Here is a 22,702-nt window from a genome sequence, read left to right as displayed (position 1 = left end):
CCTGCACAGGCACCAAGGGGGAGGCCACCACACAGCACACCCACCTGCACATGAGGGCCCACCTGCACACGACCGCCCACCTGCACGGGAGTGCCTACCTGCACAGATACCAAGGGGGAGGCCACCACAGGGCACCCACCCGCCTGCACACAAGCGCCTACGTGCGTAAGCGCTACAGGTGGTAGCCACTGCAGGGTGCCTGCCCACCTGCATAGCAACAGCCACCTGCACAGGCTACGGGGTGAGCCCATCCCCTGCACGGAAGCACCCACCTCCACAGGAGCACTCACCTGCACAGGCACCACAGAGCGAAGCCCAGGCCACAGTAGGGGTCAAGGCAGATGGCGATCTGGCGTGAGGGATACAACTCACACTGCAGCTTTATGGAGCGGCACAAGGCGCTTGTGGCCGCGTGTGACATCTGGGGACAGAAGAAAAGGTCCGTTTAAAGCAGCATCTGAACGCCACCACAAAGCAGACACCTCACAGCACACCGACCGCTCAGCACGTGGCTAGCTACAATTTTGGTAATTGCTCAAATCCTCATATACCCAGGACGCGCCATGCTAAAAATCTCCAAAACCAAACCTGAGGGTAATAAGGAACTCAGCTGAGTGCTTGGCTCTGAATAAGGAAATGGCCTCATGAAAGCCACCCTCTCCTTGAGGCCAGCAGCCCTTGAATCAGAAATCTGAGACACTAATGCAAGACACAGAACACGCATGACTGTCAGGCTCACCGCAGGCTGGACCTATTGGTTTTAACACACACGTCAAGGGACAGTGCTGTTGTTTGCTCTACTTCCCTACAACCACAGCAGTAGAGACCCACCTTCACGCCTGCTAGGATCCCTGTGGTGGACACGCTGAAGTCCAAGTACGCAAGCACATCCGGGGACGGGGGCCTGAAGATGCTGGCAACCTTCTTTTTTGGTATGTCATCTGTCAGGCAGGAGCATCAGGACATGTGTTTTGGTGCGTATTCTAATAATATCATACCTCAGGCCTTCACCAGCAGGAGACAAAACATGCCGGGCCCACCAAGACTGCACTGGACTGGGCTCGTGTGGGTGGCTGATGTGCGTGGGCGAGGGGGGCAGAGAGGGCACAGGCCAGTGGGGCCGGGTGGGGCTGCTGTGGCTTCTGAGAGAAAGTGAGGGACTTGTTAAATTTTGTAGAGCCTGTGGCAGAACCATGGAAGACCTAGGACACCGAACCACTAAAAGAATGGCCGACACGGACTAGATTCCCAAGGTGGCTTCTCGTTAAGAACCAGGGTGTGGTTTCCGAATGAGCCAGGAGGCATCAGACTACCATCCCGTGCACAGATGAAGGCACCGAGGCTTAGTGAGGCCAGGCATTGTCCACCACACAGCGGTGGCAAGGGGCCCTCCTGGGTGGTCTGCTCCAGGGCTGCACACCCTATCCCACAGCAGCTGCCCCAACACCAACTCTGGACCTGTCGGCAGCACAAGGGCCTGGCCTGGGCTTGCAGGAGGTGTCCTGTGGTGCCAAGACATTGTCTGCTGGGTGCAGTAAGGATACCCTGTCTGCTTGCCAGCCAGGTGCTCAGAGCATGGCTTCGTATGGCGAGTACAGCTTGGGCAGGCACGGAGTGATGCTGGCTTGGGTGCCATTATGGCTGGGGACCAGGGTGTTCTCCGCCCAGGCTGAGCCAGCCTTCACCAACCTGAACATGGTCATGATTCATGACAGGAGGGATGTGGTAGTATTCACCAAGGACAGGTAATGACACTGGGGGACACCATGGGGACTGTGTCCCCAAGGGCAGCAGGATGCCTTGGACAGTTGCCAACTTGCCACAATGGAGGAGCACAGCTGGGATCCACACCACAGGGGCGCTGGCAGGGTGGGCTTAGGGGCAGATAGGGCATGGTGGCTGGACAGGGACCCCAGGAGACCCTGCCGTCATGTGGACATCACATGATTAAAGGGTGCTATCACGTTGTGAGGTCACATGCCTGGGGCGGGGCTCCAGTTACCAAGACGCGCTTCTAGCTATGTCTTCCCCATTCACTTAACATTTGCTGTCGGGAGGCAACAGTGCAATATCCATAACGAAGAAGAGAAAGGGCTCATCCTGGCAGGTGCAGGCTGGCTTGTACCTGTGTCTAAAATGGTTGGCCAGGTCCTGACGTCCACAGTGGCGGCAGCCTCCTTGGACTTGAGCAGCCGCATGATGGCCTGGGTTGTAAGGACGCACACGGACTTGCTGACCTGCACAGAGCACAGCAGGGTCAGGCCAAGTGAAGCACACCACCGGGGCAGGAAGGAGGCCACTGTGCCCTCCTGGCCATCCCATCTCCTGTGCGCTCCGCTGAGGCAGCGTCACATCCTGCTATGTGCCTCGCACCTCCACAATCATCTTGACGGTGGGCAGTGTGGTGGCCAGGTTCTGAGGGTGCGGGGGCCGCACGGTGACGGGCACACAGCCGCAGTACAGGCAGCCATAGAAGGTAGCGATGAGGTCCACCCCTGGGGAAACAATGGTTACGTGCCAGTCAGGACGTGCTTGTGGGCACCCAGGAGCTATTTTGATGTGGCCAAGGAGACTTTTTGAGGAGAAATGGGTAGCCACAAAAAGACAAAGAGAAAATCAATTATGCTTTACTTGTTATAAACTCACTATCAGCTTAAGCAAACATGGTATTTATTAAACATAATGATGTGAGTGATGCAGGGGAAGCCAGCCAAACCGTGGGGCGATCCACACAGACCATGGGGGAGGGAGAGGTCAGGGCCAGGTTGTCTTATGCGGAGAGGACTGAGCACGAGTGGGAACAGGGCCTGTCCCCACCCTGGGGACCTGGGAAGTGGAAGAGGACGAGACTGCGCACAAGGGGGCACTAGGAGGGTCAGGACCCCAGGGGTGTCTTCTGATGTGGGGCTGCGCGGGACAGAGCTGATGGTCTGCACACACAGGCTGCTGGTAGGTCTGCTTGAGGTACAATGCTGAGCTCAGACTCATGACAGGAGGAACTTTTAGTGAAACTTCTAGAAGACTGAACTGGCCTGTGAGGACGCAGATCATGCATCCCTGACTGTGACCCCAGCCTCATCTTGTGGCCTTCACCAGCCACATTCCCTCTCTCTGCTTAGCGGCCATGCCTCCGGCCCCTGCCTCTTGCTTCACATCAGTCACGACCGGCCTGCACTGCCCCTCCTGACAGACCCCCACCCCTGATCAGTAACAACAGGTGTTGGTGAGGATGTGGAGAAACTGGAATCCTCATACACTGCTGGTGACAATGTAAAATGGGGCAGCCACTGTGGAAGGCAGTTCCGAAGTTCCCCCCCAAAAGTTAAATATAGAACTATCATTAAAAAAAAAAAGTAGAGTTTCCAAGAAGCGTCTGGTGGATTTCAAGTGCCGACCTTTTTGTTAACAGCCGTAGCTCCTAACCACTATGCCACCGGGGTTTCATCTCAGACACGCAAAAGTCAGAGCTCTAATTCCAATTGCTGATGGGTACATGTATTAAGAGGTTTTCTCACACCCTAACCAAAAAAAAAAAAAAAAAACGAAACCCAGTGCCGTCGAGTCAATTCCGACTCATAACGACCCTGTAGGACAGAGTAGAACTGCCCCACAGATATTTCCAAGGAGCGCCTGGCGGATTCAAACTGCCAACCCTTTGGTTCTCACACCCAGCTGATGGAAATGTAAAGTGCTTCAGTCCCTTTGGAAAATGATGTGACACCACCTATTAGAATGAAAAGTGCATATGCCTTCTGACAAGTCCACCTGCCCGTGGCTACCTCTTCCAGAAGTCCTACCCTAGGACAGGCACACACGGAGATGATCCTGGGCAGCGCGCCTCCTGGTGTCCAGCACAGGGCTAGGGAACTGTCAGCCTGCTCGCAGTGCCCTTTAGCAACACTAGGCAAGTTGCAGGGATTTCCATAAAGTGATTTTGTGTGAAAGCAGCAGGATGTAGATGGAACATGTGAGACGATCTCAACTTCATAGCACACTGACCAAGCCTCACTTAGTGTGTGTGGCAGGCTTGTGCACACACAATGACCAATAATCCTATGAATGCAGGGAACAGTGTGGGAAGGCTGTCAGGGAACAGTATGTGTGTGTGGGGGCGGGGAGAAACAGGTAAGAGAGCCATGTAAAAAAACGCAAAAGGAAAATAAAGTCTGTACTAAAAAAAAACGACTGTAATCACAACTGAACATTATTTGTAATTACTCACATGGGTTGACATACATGGGTAAAGAAATTAAATGTAAACATTAAAATGTGTCCTAAAATTCCAGGGGATGGGCTGCTTGGTTACAGTGGTACAGGTTGCAGTGTGGGAGCCCAGTGTGGGTTTCCTGGCAACGACCCGTGGGAAAGGACAAAGAGGGGTGTAGGGAAGAGGGGGGCGGTACCCAGGGCAGGGGGGTGAAGCACAGGAGAAGGGGTGGTATGGAAAGTCAGGGCAGGGTCACTATTGAAAGGACCCACGGGGACACCCCAGGAGCACTTACCTGGGGGATAGACCAGGGCGACGTGGTCTCCGATGCTCAGTCTTCCTCTCTCCATCAAGGCGGCAGCCACGCGTTCAGCTTTCTTGTGCAGCTGAACACAGGTCGCGGTGCTGGTCACGGTGCCCTGGGAGGAAACGCCAAGGACTGCATGAGTACACGAATACGCTCAGAGCCTGGCTTTCTCCACAGCGTCTGCATACGTGCTCTGTGCCTGCCATGATCTCCGAGTGCCTACAAGCAGAACCTGGACAGTATGTTAGTCACAGGTACACATCAGGGAGGTTTTCTGTCTGTATTTCAAATATAATTCCCAAGGGCGACTCACTCATAGCAGCCAAGGACAGGGATGAAGCATTTCCTGAGGGATTCCCTGGGGCTCTGGAAGGGTGAGCCTTGTTTATGAGGGCAGAGTCAGACACAGCTACCAAGAAGACCCTTTTGGCCTTTTAATGAGTAAATTTAAATATCAAGGTATAAAGAATATAACAAACATCCAGGTTCTCATTGCCTGATACTATTTTTCCATACTGTTTGTCTTTTTAAAAATAAATTGTTTCCATTGTGCTCAGAAGCCACCTGCACACCACCTCCTTCCCTCCCCTGCCCTCCCAGAAGTGAGCACTATCCTGAATATAAATTAGCACAAATTCAAACGACGCATGAACCAGCATCCCTGAATTCTGTGAGTACTGATAGTCTGCACAGATGGGCCAGTATTCTGAACACGGCCTGCTTCTCAGTGTAGCTTTGTTTAGATTTTCCCCTTAAGTATCTTAAAGATTTGTGACTGGCGTAAATGGTCTGTTTTACAACATACATCTTCTAAGTGCCTGCTCTGGTCTAAAAGGATGCTGTTACTCTTCAGATTAGGACCGCACATCCAGCAATCTTATTAATTCTGGTAATTTATCTGTACACTCTTCAAACTTACACGTAAACTATCACTTCTGTGGTCCCTATCCTGTGGCCCCTGCCCTGTAGTGCCCCATGTTCAGTGTCAGGTACTCTGTCCACTCGGCCACTCAGCCAGAAGCCTGGAGTCAAGTCTTCACCCCACACCCAAGATGCCATCAGGTCCTGCAGGTGTTGCCTCCACACGTCCTAGCACTGCCCACCCTTCCACCTCCATCCCCCGCAGCCTCTCATGGTCCCAGTTTCTGTGCCTGCTCTTCTGCACTCCAGAGAGATCGCCTGTGGTCATAAACCACGTGTGCCCCTTGCCACTCAATATCGCCCAGGGCCTCCACCCTACACAGGAGTATATCCAGCATCCTAGCCTCTCTGTTCACTGGATCCAGCCACGCAGCCCCTTGGACACACCAGCGGGGCTGCTCTGGAAGCTCGCTCGCACCTGACACAAGTTTCTGCAACGCCAGCTTTTGTTCGACCAGAGCAGCCTGTCTGAATCCTCCACCCCAGCGTGCAGACTTCAGGGATGCTGGTTCACGCGTCATTCATGCCTCTGTCGTATCCTCTGCTTTATTGGTCTTGCGACTCGTCATGATCTGGTTTTATTTTGACCACTTAGAATTACTGGCTGCCTCCACGCCTTAGAAGTCAGCCCATCATTGAATAAGTGCTCACCAAACAGTGCTCCAGATGCAGCAGGTACAGCAGGGAACCAGAAGGGCAAGCCTCTGCTCCTACAGAACCTGCCTTCCCGCCCCGAGAGCAGGGCCTTTCTACGTCGTTACCAGTGTTCACGGGACAGGCACTCCATAACCACACCTGCATGAAGACATGCTGGCCAGTAACAGAGCTCTGAAAGCAGGCTAGCAGCTTCTGAGACAGCTGCGACCTGCACTGTACTGGCCACAGGGCACTCGATAACCACACCTGCATGAAGACATGCTGGCCAGTAACAGAGCTCTGAGAGCAGGCTAGCAGCTTCTGAGACAGCTGCGACCTGCACTGTGCCAGCCACAGGGCACTCGATAACCACACCTGCATGAAGACATGCTGGCCAGTAACAGAGAGCTCTGAGAGCAGGCTAGCAGCTTCTGAGACAGCTGTGACCTGCACTGTGCCGGCCACAGGGCACTTGATAACCACACCTGCATGAAGGCATGCTGGCCAGTAACAGAGAGCTCTGAGAGCAGGCTAGCATCTCCTAAGACAGCTGCGACCTGCACTGTACCGGCCACAGGACACTCGATAACCACACCTGCATGAAGACATGTTGGCCAGTAACAGAGAGCTCTGAGAGCAGGCTAGCAGCTCCTAAGACAGCTGCGACCTGCACTGTACCGGCCACAGGGCACATCTGACGGGTAGCTGTGAGTGATTTCTATTGTCATGTAACTTTTAATGCTTCCACAGTCTATCTTCCAGTCACAACCTGGATGTGAGGATCACAGCTTATCCTCTTTACCTCCTGGGGGGCACCTAGCACAGTGTTATGCTCATAATAGGTACTTAAAATGCATAAAAGGGAACATCTTAATCTGCAGCCCAATCTGAGCAACAAGCAGGATTTGCCCTTTTTAAGGCAGTAAACAAATGTAGATAACGTCTTAATTCCTATTTTTTACAAAATAAACATCTTCTTTTTGCTCAAAAATTTAAGAGTATCTATAATTTTTTTTTTTATATATATATATATATATTATTGGAGAGCTGGTGCCTCAATGCTTATCAGCTTGGCTGCTAACTAAAAGGTCCGCAGTTTGAATCCAAGGGCTAATCCTTGGAAACCCTATGGGGCAGTTCTACCCTGCCCTATAGGGTCACTATCAGCCAGAATTGACTCAATGGCAATGGGTTTGGTTTTAAATATATACTGCTCTTAAATGAAAAAACTGGAGCTGGTGAGAATTCCCTGTCAAATACAAAATCAGTGGAAGTATGGTTGTGTGAATCATGAGAAAATTGAGGGCTCTACAGAGAAATGAGAGGCAGAGAGAATGAAGTCAGACAGGAGAGCCACAGCCCAAAAGCCCAGTTATGCCTCGAATGTGACATTAACACAGACCCGGGAGTGGCCCGAGCCCTCACGCGGCCACTCACCTTGGCGTTCAGCAGCAGGAAGAGCGGGTGGTCCGGCGTGGTGTGGGCGCGCCACTGCAGCACATCAGCCAGAAACAGGAACTGTGCAGAGAGAGCACCTGAGCGGCTGGCCTCACTGAGGGGCCGGGGACATGCTCTGAGGCCGGGTGCCTTACCTTCCTTGCCTGGTCACTGTCCTCCAGGTGGGTGAGCTCCCGCCCGGAGGCCTGGGCAAGCCTCTTCCCTGCAACTAGGTTCCCCACGATCATGGAGGCCGGGCCAACTTCTGGAAATCGGGGAAATTCTCAGTGAGAAGCAGGTGGTTCCTCACGTACAATCATCACATGACTTTATTTCTATCAACTTTTACTCTGAGAAGTATGATGTGACCATGGCCACATCAAATTCTTAATGTATGTCACTGCTTTATTACTGTATTTTACATATAAATCGGGAAATCAGATCTTCCTGATTAAATGCATTTTATTTAGAGATGCTTTGTGTTCAATAGTCAACAAAAGTTAGCTTGTACTAAAAATTTACATAACCAAAGGAATGAAAAATTGCAGATAATAGTTAAATCAGTCCTAAAAGAAGTTTTTAAATGAGTAAACCTCATGGAAGGGAAAAGTAACAATTCGTTGAAACTTCCAGGCTCACATTCACCCTGTGTGGCTGTGACAGACCCCAAAGGCCATGGGGACAGTTCATCGACCCCATGCCTCAGTCCCAGTCTGGTTCTTGAAGACAGGCCAGGGAGGCTGCCCCACAGAGCAGTGCTGGCCAACAAAGGCTTTTTAGATACTGGAACCCCAAGTCTGCTTTTGGTCACGGTTTCTACTCCAGAGGGAGCCGTGTGTTAGCCTCCCAGGATATGATGTTGTGCTGGGATTTCATTATTAACACTGGTTTGTGGCAGGCAGTGGAGGCTACCACACAGGAGAAGGGATAAGACACTCATGACATGGATCCAGGGGGGCAGGAAGTGGTGGCAAGCCTGGTGAGGACACACTTGCTCTGATTCTTAATCCCCAACCCCAGACATGGGCTGTCCTGCTGAGTGGTCCAATGGTGCATCCCCATCTAATCACAGCTGTGCCTGCTGTCAGTTCTGAGAATGAACAGACAGCTGCAGGCTGTAAGGCAACACTCACCTGGCTGCTTCTGACGAGGTTTGGGAAGATTGGTAACACAGGTGTGTGGGCACATTAACACATTACACGGGTGCAGAGTCCCCTCCAGGAAGCGCTGTTTGGTTTCAGAAATGTGAATTCCGCCAAGGGGAGCCTTGGGCAAGGTGTTGGCAGGAACCAGGGCCAGGCAGTAGACGCCCACCTGGTGGATGCTGTCGATGGCCTGGTGGAAAAGACGCAGGATATAGTCTGATTGTGCATTTGAAGATCCAGCTGAAGACATGCTGGCATATTCAAGGTCGTAAGACGCTGGAAGAGGTGGTAACTACACTGGATGAAAACATCACAATTCAAAAGATCAAGGGGATAGTCATCTCTGGGATATGGTGTTAATGTGAAAAACAAGATGGAGAGAAGTGTGTACGGTTTTTGACCATTTACCTAAATGTGTACACACATGTGCGTACACCTATAAACACCTATATTAAAAACCGGACAGCTAAATAAACCATACACGCAGTCTTAAGAGACTTCCTTCCTATACACAAAAATCCGTAAGAATCCATAAGACAACTACTAAAGCTAATAAATCAATTCAGCAAAGTGTCAGGATACAAGGTCAACACACAAAAATCAGCTAGGCTTCTATACACTGGCAACGACCATTCTGAAAAGGACACAATTCTATTTATGATAACATAACACACCTAGGAATAAACTGAACTCTCACAGACTGCTGTCTAGAGTGTAAAATGACAGCAAGCCCACTGCCATCTAGTTGATTCCAATCCACAGCAAACCTACAATGCAGACCAGAACTGCTCCCTAGGGTTTCCGAGGCTGTAAATCTCCACAGAAGCAGACTGCCACGTCTTCCTCCTCCCAAGCGGCTGGTAGGTTCAGATCACTGACCTTCTGGTTAGTAGCCGGGAGCTTTAACCACTGTGTCACCACAGCTCCTAAAATGACACTACCACTTGGGAAAACAGTCTGGCAGATTTTTCCAAGTTAAACTTACACTAACTACATGATCTAATAAATCCACTCTAGGTATTCACCCAAGAGAAAAGAATATGTCTGTCTGTCCAAAGATTTGTACACTATTGTTCATGGCAACTTTATTCATAATAGCCCCAAATTAGAAATTACAACCCAAATGTCCACCAATACATGAAACTGTGATATACCCATACAATGGAACGTTACTCATCAATAAAAAGGGAGTGATCCACTGGCCCACGAGACAACATGGATGAATCTCAAAAACACGACCCTGAGACAAAGACGCTGCACAGAAGGGGCAGGCACATTGTACAATTCCACTACTACGGAATTTTTACAATAGGAAAAACTAACCTGTAATGACACAATGCAGATCAGTGGTTCTCTGGGGCTTGGGGGTCAGGGTGGGGAAATGACTATAAAACGGACAGGGCAAATTATTGGGGTGATGGAAATGTCCTGTGGCTTAATTACTGGGGTGGTGGTGGTTACCTAGGTGTACGCATTTGTCAAAACTCATCAAACTGTACACTGAAAATGGTTTCATCTTATCTGTGAATTACAGTCAATAATATTGATTTGAAATAACTTACTAAATGGTGCACTTCACTGCGAGGATGTTCCACCGCCCCCATCACCCCTCAAGAAAAAATCTGCTGAACACTAGTTCAATACTTGGTTAAAGACACGAACACCAAGGTGTAGATGACGGTTATTCTGCAACTCGTCAAAACACAGGCTGCCGGAGGATGCAGGATGGAGGGGTGTGTGATCACCACACACAACAGTGTCAGCCTAGGGCTGCAGAACCCAGGATTTGGTGTCTAGGAATTTGCTGTATTGTTCTTTCAACTTGGCTCTACATGTGAAACTTTTCATCATGAAATGCTGGATAAATAACTGGTACAGAGGTATACAAGTTCTCATTTTCCACCAATGCAGCCCCAGTGTGTTGGTCTACTCAGACCCTAAGTTACATTTTCATTTTAAATCATTCTAATGGATAACAGCTTTATGGGCCTGTTATTTAGATAACAGATAATGACGCACTAACTTGTGCAGCATTGTATGAAATGCTGTTCACATAGTCCTTACAGAGTACACATGTATTTGGTGCCAACTGTATGCAGGCAAAGTAGGATGGAGTTGGGATCTTTGTTGTTGTTGCCAGGTGCTGTCGAGTTTATGCCTACTCATGGTGATCCCAAGTGTGCAGAACTGTTCTACAGGCTCTCCGAAGCTGTAACCCTTCAGAAGCAGGCAGACCATCAGGCCTGTCTTTCGAGGGGCCTCTGGGTGGGTTCCAACTGCCAACCTTTCAGCCAGTAGTTGAACACTTAACTGTCCACGCCACCCAGGGACTCCACGGGATCCTTAATACTAACAAGTTAAAAGCTCTCAGCTAGTAAACCCAGCAATCAAACATGGAGCAACGATTTGGCTTGCTATGTACGATTACAAAAGGGAAGATATTTTCCAAAGGCCAAGCTGGAGAGAGGGCCAGGTGAAGGGGAGGAGGGCAGAACACACAGCTCTCTGTACTTGAAGCAATGGAATGGGCTTTGAAAACAAACCTCTGAGAGGGATTCGTTTGAATCCCACATGGCCCAGAAGGCCAACAAAGGCCACTGACAGGGAGCAAGGGCAGGAGGAGCCAGAGACGTGAGGGGCGAGGCAGGAGGAGGGCAGAGGTGAGGGGCGAGGCAGGAGGAGGCGGGTAGGTGAGGAGCGAGGTAGGAGGAGTGTGGACAGGCGAGGAGTGAGGCAGGAGGGCAGAAGTGAGGAGTGAGGCAGGAGGAGGCGGAAAGGTGAGGAGCGAGGCAGGAGGGGTGCGGACAGGCGAGGAGTGAGGCAGGAGGAGGCAGAGGTGAGGAGCGAGGGCCCTCCCGCCCACCTGCAGCACGCGGCTCATCCACTGGAAGCTGTCCTCCTCTGAGGCGTCAGGCCGCTGCTCTGCCACCAGGACGATGCGGTCGTCGTGCAGCACGGTCACGGAGAACACGGCTATCCTGCAGGGGAGGACATAAGCGTGACTGTGTGGCAGGAGATGAATGAGATGCAGAGGTCTGTCTTCCCCAGAGACAGAATGATGCAGGCAGTGTATGTGGAAAGCCATGTCAGTGTCAGTCTCTACCACGGCTGACGTAAGTTCCAAGTCACAAAAACAGAGAGGAGTTCCCGGCAGACAACTAGGCACACATTTTAAAAATAAAATTACCCTTGATTCTAATGTTCATACATGTGATATGCTTCTTTGTACACAAATCTTTGTCTGGAGCTTCTATTATATTTTTAATCTAGTTAAATATCTGTCTTTAACTAACGGACTAGTAATATATTCATTATATTGTGACTAATGACCTATTTGGAATACTATTTCCACCATCTTGCCCCACCTTTCTGTGTTGCCTCTTTCTTCTGTCAGAAGTTGATCTCTCTCTCTTCCCTTACAAGACCTAGGCTCTGCCACAAACCACCATGTTAGTGTTGTCTACCGTTTCATACAATGCTGCACAAGTTAGCGTTTCATTATCTGTTATCTAAATAACAGGCCCATAAAGCTGTTATCCATTAGACTAATTTAAAATGAAAATGTAACTTAGGGTCTGAGTAGACCAACACACTGGGGCTGCATTGGTTGTCTACTAAGTCTGGGTCAGAGTTCTTTTCTTTGGCTGGCATGCACATATAAAAAAAATATATATACAGACTTTTTTATGACAAACCTTACTAAGTATTTAATTTCCTTATTTTCACACATCTTGCAGCACTCCTTAATTTGTTTCTCACCTAAAAGTGTTTTCAATATGTGCCCTTTTGTGACAAAACTCCCAAAACTTGTATGTCCAAGACTTTTTTTTACTTCAGCTGCACATTTTAGTGATAATTTTGATGGGCATCCAGGCCCAAAGTTCCCTATGTAAGTGTGAACACACTCCCACTGGCATCACCCGCGTCCGCCTCCACTGCAGAGGCACTAGAAGCATATGCCCTGCTTCTGCGTCACTGCCCTCCCCGAGACAGGCCTTTGAACTGGTTCTTCCTGGTTCAGTCGCGGCCGAGGAAGTATCACCACAACAGACCTGAATTTCTTAAATTTGGGTGAGCCGGAATGGGTACCAGAATGGGAAAAATTATGGGTTGAAGCCCTGCTAGAAACGTAATTTCCCTCTTAGAAAACAAGTGCAGTTTATGTGTTGCCAAGCAACCAAATCTCTTGCCCTCAGATTTTGAGCAGAGTAGGAAACAGTGCTGCCCCACTCAAAGATGGCAGCGCACTGCCCAAAGATGGCGGCCGACGGCTTGCTTTGAATGTGTGTCGCTCCCTAGTCCTGCCAATAATCCAGTCTCATACATCAGGCTCCTGACAGGGCTCACTACACCTCCTTCCAAGTCTCCCACTGCAGAGTTTCGAGCCCTAATTTTTCCTGTTCTGAGTATTGTGCTGAATCACCCAAATTGTAAAACTTAGGGTCTGTTCCTGTTTCAGAAACCCTAGTAACAGAGAAGTTAAGTGCTACAGCTGCTAACCATAAGGTCAGCAGTTTGAATTTACCAGGCGCTCCTTGGAAACTCTATGGGGCAGTTCTACTCTGTCCTACAGGGTTGCTATGAGTTGGAATCAACTCGATGGCAACGGGCTTTTTTTTTTTGTTCCTGTTTCACTTTGATGGCCATGACAGAACTGGTTTGAACTGGTTTGAAGCCCTGCTTTGAAAACAGCACTAGATGTCACCCACAGTTGGGCCCCTGCAGACCTGCTCTCAGTTCTAGAGAACACCCCTGGACCATGCTCATGGTGCCAGCCCGGCTGTTCTCTCCTCATGTCTTTAATCTTTCAGTTTTCTATTTCATTACTTCTGAAGTCATTCCTTAATTGGACTATTAACTCACTTTCCCCAACTACCCTACTATTTGTCCCATCTCCTGTGTTCCCTGTCTAGACAACTGTTCTGTTGTGATTTCTTGTCCTTATTTCACACTGCTAGAGCCCTGGTGGTGCAGTGGTTAAGAGCCCTGCTGCCAACCAAGAGGTTGGCTGTTTGAATCCACGTGTTGCTTCTTGGAAACCCTATGGGGCAGTTCTACTCTGTCCTACAGGGTCGCTATGAGTTGCAATCGACTTCACGGCAACGGGTTTGGTTTGTTTTGGTGAATATCTCTAAACTTTGTGTACTTTAACTGTTGGTTGCTCTTCCTCCATGGCACACAGAGTCAGTGTGGTTTGTGGTTTTATTTCAAAGGTACTACATTCCCCTTCCTTGGTGGGGATGGGCAGGGTGCCTTGCCAGGGGCACACCAGCACCCAGCAAGCGTCCAGGGTGGGCTTTCACCTCTGGCACCATCAGGTGTATGAGCTCACAGGCAGGTGGCCCCCTCACCCCCACAGAAGTAGTGTGGCTGTGCTGACTCTATCCTCAGGGACACCGACACTGACCATGCCCCCGGTTTTGACTGTGAGGATCAGGCGATGATGTGCTAAGGCAAAGGCTGGGGGAATGCAAGCATGGCACCTGAAGCCATGAAGCCCATACCCAGCTACGGACCCTCCCCTAGGCACGCAGCTGCACGGCACGCCCCAGGGTTCTCCTGGGCACAGTCCCTGTCATCCTCCGTGGTCTCTTCAGAACTGACTGTGGGGAAGGGCCAGAAGCCCACGCTAACTTGCCCTCTTGGTTCCTTTAAGATATTTTCAAAGACAGGGCCTGCCTGACTGGCTGGCACCTCAGCTGAGTAACAAAGGGTACCTCTCTCCCCTCCCCAACTGGACAACCAGCAGAAGGGGCCACTTACTCCAAGACACAGTGCCCACAGCTGGACAGGGCTGGGTGGGTTTTAGCCACCTCACCCTTGGCCCAACGAAGTGTCTTGGATCTGCTCAACAGAAATAAACTGTTCAAGGTGTTAGCTCAGTATTCTTGGAAAGTTGAACTGAGTTTTACCCCAGGAGCAATGCAGGGCTCTGTGTGTCCCACTAAACCTGTTGCAACCAGAGTTAACTTTGGTGACTTTGTGGACGATGCGGTACTTTACTATTTGCATTTGAACTGTTGTCTGCTCCTAGGCCTGTCTTCCCTAGAGGCTGACCTGTCTCCCTGCTCCTTTGCCCACTTACATGTTTAGATCTGATTCTCTTAAGGAACTGAATGAACTCTGGAAGGTGAAGATATTAACTCTGGCAGCCTTTCTACAAATACTTTGCTTTTTCTTTTCCCTTTCTCTCTTCATGAGATTTTCTGATGTACAAAAATACCCAGGTTTTACGTATTCTAATTCACTGGCCTCTCTACTGCAGACAGGCTCCCCAAACCTTGAGGGCGACCGAGGCACACACGCGGGGCCCGCCGGCATCACCTGCCTCTGTAGACAAACTTCATGGGCTCCACAGCCAGCGCGGTAGCCACCACATCATCGGCACTGTGTCTGCGCACGCCGACTGCCATCAGCCCATCCAGCTTGCCCACGATGAAGACCAGGTTGTCCTGGGGACAGGGACGCCAGTCAGAGCAGCACAGACAAGCAGTGCACTGGCACTGTAGGGTGAAGGATGCCTACAGCCTGGGTGGGACTCGCAGGCGGTGTAGGGGCTGCAGGGACCCAACACAAGGACAAGCTCAGAGGAGGGGATGTGGGCGGGTTGGGGCAAAGGTCTGGGTGAACCCATGAAGGACTTCAGATACTGCTGGGCAAGGGCAGGTCCCAACGCTTGGCTCAGTGCAGCTCCGGGCCAACAGATCTCCAGGGAGCTGTCCTGTGCATTGTAGGATGTTGAGCAGCACCCTGGTGCCCAGATACCTACTAATGCCAGGAATACCACCACCCTCATTATGACAATCAAAAATGTCTCCAGATGCGGCCCAGTGTCCCCTGGGGGCAAAATCGCCCTAGATGAGCACCCCTCTGGGCTAAGGTACTACAGACAGAGGTACTTGGAGATATTTCAGACACCCAAATAGTAAAGGATGATAGAGTAAATACCCATGTCCCTGTCACCCAATGGGAAAAACAACCATTATAAGCTCAATAAGAGTTGAAGCCCTTCTTCTGGGGCACAGCCCCGATCCTCCATCAAGCCTGGGGCTTCTGTACCAAGTGCATCCACCCATGACCGTGCACGGCTCTACAGGCTAGTCCCACAGAGGTACTGGCATGATCCCTCAATGACTAAGCAATGGGCAGGGGAGGCCAGAGGGAGCTGACAGAGGCCCCATGACCAGCCATGGCCCACACCCGTCTGCTCTCATAAGAAGGTCCACCTCCCCACCTGATGGTCCTGGTGTCAGGAGACACACTTACCGGCCCAATGAAGCCCAGTAGCCCAGTCCTGGTGAATGGCCTGTCGGAGACGGGAGAACCTCCTGCCGTGAGTGGGACAGTCTGCACAGAATGAGGAGGGGGCGTCAGGCTGAGGGCAGAGCCTTGTGCATGCACCGTGGGCTTCAGGTGGCCCATGAGTACCCGGGGCTTGATTTAACACAAAGTCAGAGAAAGTACAGACCTCAAACACGCTCTTTGTGATCCCAAGCAGCCCATAGTACGCTGTGCCCGTGGCACTGGAGCTGACACAGATTTCTCCAACTTCATCCGTTTTACAGAGATAAGGGGTGCCTTCAACCTTCACCACACACACATTAGCTAAAGGAAGAACACACGTAAATCTATCATTCACCAAGACCGACTTCCTCTATGTTTGCAGTTGTGAAAACAACATTTTGGATGCAATTCGTCCCCATAAGAAGAGACTTTATGATGTATATGATGTACAATTTATCTAATCTGTTTCTCACTTGTGTTAAGAAGAATGCTTAGAATCTTCCACCTCGAGCTCCAGAGCACCACTGTGCCCACGTGGAGTGTCTCAGCTCCCAGTCCGTGTGAGACCTGTGCAGGACCAGCGCCCTGGGAGGCACCCTTACCTCCTGGCATCACCTGGCCGACATCCTGCACGGTCAGCACCGCCAGCTTCTCCTCGGTGTCGACTCGGATCACACCGTAGCTGAGGCCGCTCATTGACAAGATGGCTTTTCTTGGAGGCGGTCCCCCCAGGTCAGGCGGCCTGGAAAACAGAATCGCTGCCAGATTCACTACAAGGGCAAGGAGAAACCCTGCCAAAAGTAGGAGGGTGCCCACCTTGCCTGCGGTGATTGTACTAAAGTCCCTGCACCCCAGGCTTGTACCCTCAGCCACACGTCACGCAGAGATCTAGCATGACAGACAGCGTGCAGCTCCGACACCTCCCACCAGAGGGGAGTGTGCGTCCCCTCCCCGACTGGGGAGGGCTTGTGATCACAGTGGAAGTGGCGCTGTGTGACCTCCAAGACCAGGTCACGAAAGCCATCCACTTCCCCTGGCTGTCCTGGGACACCGCCTGGAGCTGAGCGGCGGGTGAGTGGTGCAGCTGTGCTGAGATCACCTGCTGTGAGGAGCCGGGAAGTTGGAAAGGCCCGGGATCACGCAGACAGAGCAGTGTTAGGCAGTCCCAGCTGTCTCAGCCCCACGATTCTGGTTCAAACACCATCTCCTTGCAAGCTAGACTGCCCCATGTGGTTCTCCCAACTCCTGACCCACGGAGGGCCATGAGCACAACCCAGTGGTGCTGCAGCTTCACCACCAGGTCTGAGAGTGCTTTCTCATGCAGCCATGGTAGCTGGGACACTGAGAAGCAAAGGCCCTTATTTCCTCCTCCGCTAAGAGAAAAATTACACTGCCACACAAAGCAAACCCCCAGAGGTCAAAAGGATGAAGAATAACCTGCAGTTGTGAAGAAAAAAGGTGTTATTTTAATGCTAAATTATGACTAAAAATTTAAGATTACTGAGTATCTGCATATGTGTGAGCACATACTACTTACATGTATGAATATGATGCAAAACTACAACTAAGACTGATTTCTAGTGACTGAGTTGTGGACGGAGAATTGAGACAGAAAACACACTCAACCATGAGCACACTGGTCCAGGTCCACAGGTGCAGGAGGGCTGGTGGAAGGCGGGGCTGCAGGAGAGCACTTTAGGGCAGGTGAGAACAATTAGGTGTAAAAGTCCCCATATGGATGAGGTCTGAGGATTGGTGTGGGTGGCAGAGGCACCGAGGTGTGACAACAGGGCTCAGGTGGACTCCGCACACAATGAGAAGCATGAAGGAGGCAGCCACGCAAGCGTAGAGTCTTCCTCAGGGCACAGGTGGGGTGCCGAGCACCACGCAGGGGCTCCCCAAGAAGCCAACATGCTGTGTATACATTGTGCTCACGGCTGATGGGCACCCAGTCACCCACCTTGGAGCCAGGAGCAGTTTCCCAGGTCACATTGGTTATGTGGCTAAGGATGGAGGGGACAGGGCCTCCCTGACGTGAGGAACAACAGATGACTAAGCAAGAACACCAGCTACTGCTACCCAACCCTCTCACACACCCAGGCAGGTGGCGAAGGAAGGGTGCCACCACCACAGGACGAGACAGGATCATCCCTTCACTGTGCAAACCGACCTCCGGAAATGCTGACATCATGTCCAAACAAAGCACCACCCCCTTTCCTCCTTGAATTCTTGGTGTGAAGCAGGATACTGTGGTGGACTGGGCAGGGGTCCCAGCTAGAGGCCCGTGGAAGGAAGAACTTCCCTAAGGCTTTTGTGGGGACAGAGTGACGTCTGCTGGGTGCCCAGACAGTGCCGCCTAGAGCACGTGCTATGTGAGAATCTAAGAACAAACAAACAGGTAGCAAACACACTGCTCCGTGGCATCTATTGTTTGATCAGCAAATGAACATCTGACACTTGCTCGGTGTGTGTGTATGGACAGGCCTCCAGGTGGGAAGGGAGCTACCTTCGCACAGCCACCGTGAGCGCCTCGGAGGAGCTGGCACAGGGGCAGATGACCTCCGGCCTCAGGCCTCTGGACTGGAAGACATTGAGGAAGGCGTCACAGGAAGAGATGGACCCTGCGAGAGACGTGCAGAGGGACAGGTCATGGGGAGGTAGCAAGCGGCAGCGGTTACCGTGCCCGAGCTGCATGCTGCCCTGCATTTGGACCCCACGCTGACGCATGTCACGGTGACTACACAGGGCAGCAGGTGCTGCGAGGCAGGCTCACAGTGAGCAAACACATGGCACACTTTCAGGTGACACAATAGTAGATGGGCATTTCCTGTCACGGCCCATCTCTGCTAAGGATCTCGCACGTGGCTGAGCCTGGCTCTCCACGAAGCACGGACCCGACCAAACCACCATGAGTGCGTTGTGGAGAGCAGGAGAGAGGTGATGCCTGGGAGCTGGGTTGGGCACACCCCCTGGAGACGAGTGCTTCTGATAACAGGGGTTCGGGCACAACCCCCCCTCCGGGGGTGAGCACTCTCTGCCTGACACTGACAGAGCCCTGGAAGGGCCTTGGAACCATGTGGCTGGCCGTGGACCTGGCACACGTCCCAAGCCCACACATCCCTGTGCCATGGGGCACCTATGTGTGCCTGTCATTTTCAAGTGCATCCCCCAGGTGCCCCACTTCTTCCAGAATGCACCCCCATGAAGGCCCCCAAGTCATGACCAGGGGTCAGGCCTCAGTGCCAGCCAGTCTACTCCATGCATGTTAGATGCACTTACTCAGCCCTGAGGGGGTAGCACTGGACACCTGTGTGGGGCTGCACGGCTCCATCAGGGTCTACAAACCCCTTTCCTCCTCCACATCAGGCAGGGAACAAATAAATGAAGAGGCCTAGTTGGGGTGTTAGCATTGTGCTGTGTTGGGGAAGGGCCACTGCTGCCCAAGGAGCCCCCTCAGCCAACATTGCTGGCACCCCCAGACAAGGCCCCAGACAGAGGGGATGGCTCCTTCAAGACCCAAGCCTGGCTTGTGAGGCCACGCTTGCAGCCACTGATCACATGGTCACCCACTCAGACCATGACTCCACACACATTCCAAGTGCCTGGGAGCAGGAAGGAGGGATGGCCCTACTCTGGGGAACAAGGGACTTGTAGCAGGACCAAGAACCCATCAGAGAGAACTACCTACATGGAGGCCCAGAGGCGGGGAGTCAGGCCTGGAAGCAGGGCCAATGGTGGGCAGGGGGCTTGGGGTGAAGCTCACAAGGCAAAGAAGAGACTCTCCATTTCCATAACTATATTCTAGTAATTTCTTCAGAACAACGACTTTTCCATTAGGCACATGCCTTTCATCAATGTTGTAGGTTGCTTTTGGATTAGGGGACCTAAAAAACACGCCTGAGGAGTTTTCAACAACAGGCCCCTGCCAGACCACCACAGAAAAAATGTCATATTCTACATGACACTGCCGGGTAGCACTCCTAATTTTGTTGCTCTGGACAGTCTATTGGCACCAGCTTGGTCCTTCTGGAGAGTCAGCAATCATGAGGAGACAGAGGGCCCCGGTCAGGGCCATATACTCACATGGGTTGGCACCATCTGCCACGATCAGCATCCGCAGAGAGCTAAGGCTGATGTCCCTTTGACCTCGTTGTGCTAGGAGAGACCAGTGCATGTCGCGGGACTTCACCAGGGCTGCTCGGGCTGTGGAGACAGGTGTGTGCATGTGCATGTGCGTGTGTGCATGTGTGTGTGTGAGACACATGGACATCCCTGAGCATCATGGACACACACGGCACTGAGGTCCCATGGACAAGAGAGGGAGCAGACTCATCTTCCACACACATGCACTCTCTCCAGCTGCCTAGCACGCAGTCTAAACTACCCCAAATGCACCTCGCTTAAAAATCAGCCTTGGGGCTTAACTCAGATAACATAAACTCAAACCCATTTTCAACTGTAATTTTCTCAGAGCTTTACTTTGTTCTTTTCACATCTTGTGACATGCAGCCCCAGTCCTGCAGTTACTAGGCCTGTGTTAAGGGGCCTTCATGCTACTCAGGGGCACACCCCTGCAGTGTCATCTGTATGTAGCTGGAAGCCTGGGAGGCCAGGGGGAGGAAGAGATGGGGGAGGCAGGTCGTGGTGGGAGGATGGTGGATTTGAATAACTGGCTTGGGCCTCACCCCATCCCATTCCCGACTTCAGCTTTCCTCCATAAAGTGGGACCAACGGGCGGTTGCTCTGAAGACCAGAGGCCAAATTTGAAAATGCACCCACAGAGCACATGCCCCACACCGGGCCTCGGTAATTCTGATCAGCACAGGGAGAACAGACAAGCTGGGAGGTCCAGGACTAGCCAACACAGAGGGCAAGGTCTGGTCAGCCCCAGGGTGGAGACATGTCCCACTGTGCCCAGGCCATGGACAGAGGGAGTCTGTGACTGTGCTGCTGTGCAAGGAGCTCCTGCTCGTGTCTGCGAAGGCATGCGATGGCCCCGTGGAGGATGGCAGGCTGGGCTCCTCCAGGGTATAGTCGAGGTATAGATGGCTTCTGAAAGCCACTTTCATTTGAATAAGCAACTCTGCTACCAGTGGCCTGAAAAGCACTAACTTCAAATTAAAGCTATTTCATATACTAAGACAGAGAGTACTGATGTGACTGTACAGGAAATCCTGACAGAGAATACATCAGGTGTCTGGAACACGGCACATAGCACAGTCGCTGGCCACTTCCCTAGTATAAGCAGTCAGGGCCCACAGCAGCCTGCAGGACAGGGTTCGAGGGGCAGGACCACAACGGCCTGCACGGGCAGCCCGGACTAACGCCAGCCACCCAGGCTTCCTCAGCCACATCTCTGGGGTTGATGGCTGGTTTTATTTTTCCTTAATCACTAAGTTTAATTCAAAGAGACTTCTTTACTGAAAGGATGGATGGAGTGGCCGTGACACATTCCTGTTACCTTTATACGTACACACTTTCTGAATCCAGGAGAGTGGGTTGACTTTCATCAGGGCGTAAGGGACACTGATCACGTGCATCCTGTTCATGACGCTCTGGAGGAGAAGGGAGGCCATTCAGGGTTACACTGGGCCCTCACTCACCTGATTACAGAACAGCACAACACTAAGCTATGTCAGAAAAGGTGGACATGAACTAAGCAGACGAGTTTCTAACAGTAATATTTCAAGTGTATCATTTTAGTTTTTTATCATTCAAGTCAATCAGTATAAAGATTAATTATGTCATCCAACAATAGGGTTAGCACCATATACTGGTATGAAAACATGAGAATCCCTTCTTCTGACACTTAGACCATTCAACACGCAACACTCACCGTTAACACTCCGTGCCACAGGCCAGCATCCCTTTTAAAATCCAGCACATTTGTTAGCGTTTCAGCTGGAAGTGGACAAAGATGGTTAAACTGCTGGACGATGTTCTGCAGAAGCATTCTGAGACGAGCACATCGTCGGTGGGGACACGCTTTAAAAACATACACAGTGTTCCCAAATACCAGGCGCACATCGTCGGTGGGGACACGCTTTAAAAACACACACAGTGTTCCCAAATACCAGGCGCACATCGTCGGTGGGGACACGCTTTAAAAACATACACAGTGTTCCCAAATACCAGGCGCACATCGTCGGTGGGGACACGCTTTAAAAACACACACAGTGTTCCCAAATACCAGGCGCACATCGTCGGTGGGGACACGCTTTAAAAACACACACAGTGTTCCCAAATACCAGGCGCACATCGTCGGTGGGGACACGCTTTAAAAACATACACAGTGTTCCCAAACACCAGGCGCACATCGTCGGTGGGGACACGCTTTAAAAACATACACAGTATTCCCAAACACCAGGCACCAGCTAATATCTTTGGTTATCTATACAGGTTGCTGAAAAACCATAAAAGCATGTCACACAGCTTTGTACTGAAATAGAGTAACTATGCTGCTCACTCATCTGAGAACTTAAAGAACATCTTATACCTAAGAAACTGCAGAGGCATCATCACACATTTTAATCAAATGTTTTGGGTAAATATTCTTTTTAGAATGAAGAGGTAGGGCTGTGGAATCGTCACGGACGTTTTTACTCTTTAATTCCTGCTCTCCACTCCACATCCCGATTTCTCATGCCCCAGAGGCCCCGTCCTACATCTTTCAAGCCGCAGATGCTAATTTCCTTCCGTAAGATCCAGTAGCGCGCCACTTATCTTCAGAATTTTGCTCTTTCTCTTGTTTGCATTTTCTCATCC

General features: G+C 51.2%; 1 protein-coding gene across 12 annotated transcripts in view; it reads right to left on the bottom strand.

Annotated features, from left to right (window-relative positions):
* The window catches only part of DIP2A (disco interacting protein 2 homolog A), a 131,601-nt gene that overhangs the window by 14,798 nt on the left and 94,101 nt on the right, over positions 1-22,702 (bottom strand). For 8 of the 12 annotated variants that reach the window (XR_010321086.1, XM_064279609.1, XM_064279611.1 and 5 more), the window contains 17 exons: positions 21,774-21,838; positions 21,399-21,492; positions 20,021-20,140; positions 18,444-18,558; positions 16,540-16,679; positions 16,122-16,258; positions 15,920-16,000; positions 14,978-15,105; positions 11,517-11,631; positions 8,642-8,843; positions 7,664-7,773; positions 7,509-7,589; positions 4,503-4,626; positions 2,374-2,495; positions 2,126-2,237; positions 832-941; positions 291-421 (listed from right to left, as the gene is read on the bottom strand). Coding sequence is in view for 11 of the 12 variants with exons in the window: in XM_064279609.1 (XP_064135679.1) it covers positions 291-421; positions 832-941; positions 2,126-2,237; positions 2,374-2,495; positions 4,503-4,626; positions 7,509-7,589; positions 7,664-7,773; positions 8,642-8,843; positions 11,517-11,631; positions 14,978-15,105; positions 15,920-16,000; positions 16,122-16,258; positions 16,540-16,679; positions 18,444-18,558; positions 20,021-20,140; positions 21,399-21,492; positions 21,774-21,838 (1,987 nt within the window). In the remaining variant the exon portion in view is untranslated. Of the gene's footprint in view, positions 1-290; positions 422-831; positions 942-2,125; positions 2,238-2,373; positions 2,496-4,502; positions 4,627-7,508; positions 7,590-7,663; positions 7,774-8,641; positions 8,844-11,516; positions 11,632-14,977; positions 15,106-15,919; positions 16,001-16,121; positions 16,259-16,539; positions 16,680-18,443; positions 18,559-20,020; positions 20,141-21,398; positions 21,493-21,773; positions 21,839-22,702 lie in introns of those variants that run through there. The other 4 variants (XM_064279608.1, XM_064279610.1, XM_064279617.1 and 1 more) reach the window with 4 other exon arrangements.

This window comes from Loxodonta africana, chromosome 2, assembly GCF_030014295.1.
Source record: "Loxodonta africana isolate mLoxAfr1 chromosome 2, mLoxAfr1.hap2, whole genome shotgun sequence".
NCBI lineage: Eukaryota > Metazoa > Chordata > Mammalia > Proboscidea > Elephantidae > Loxodonta > Loxodonta africana.
The sequence above is the reverse complement of the archived record's forward strand: the minus strand, read 5'-3'. Positions and strand labels throughout refer to the sequence as shown.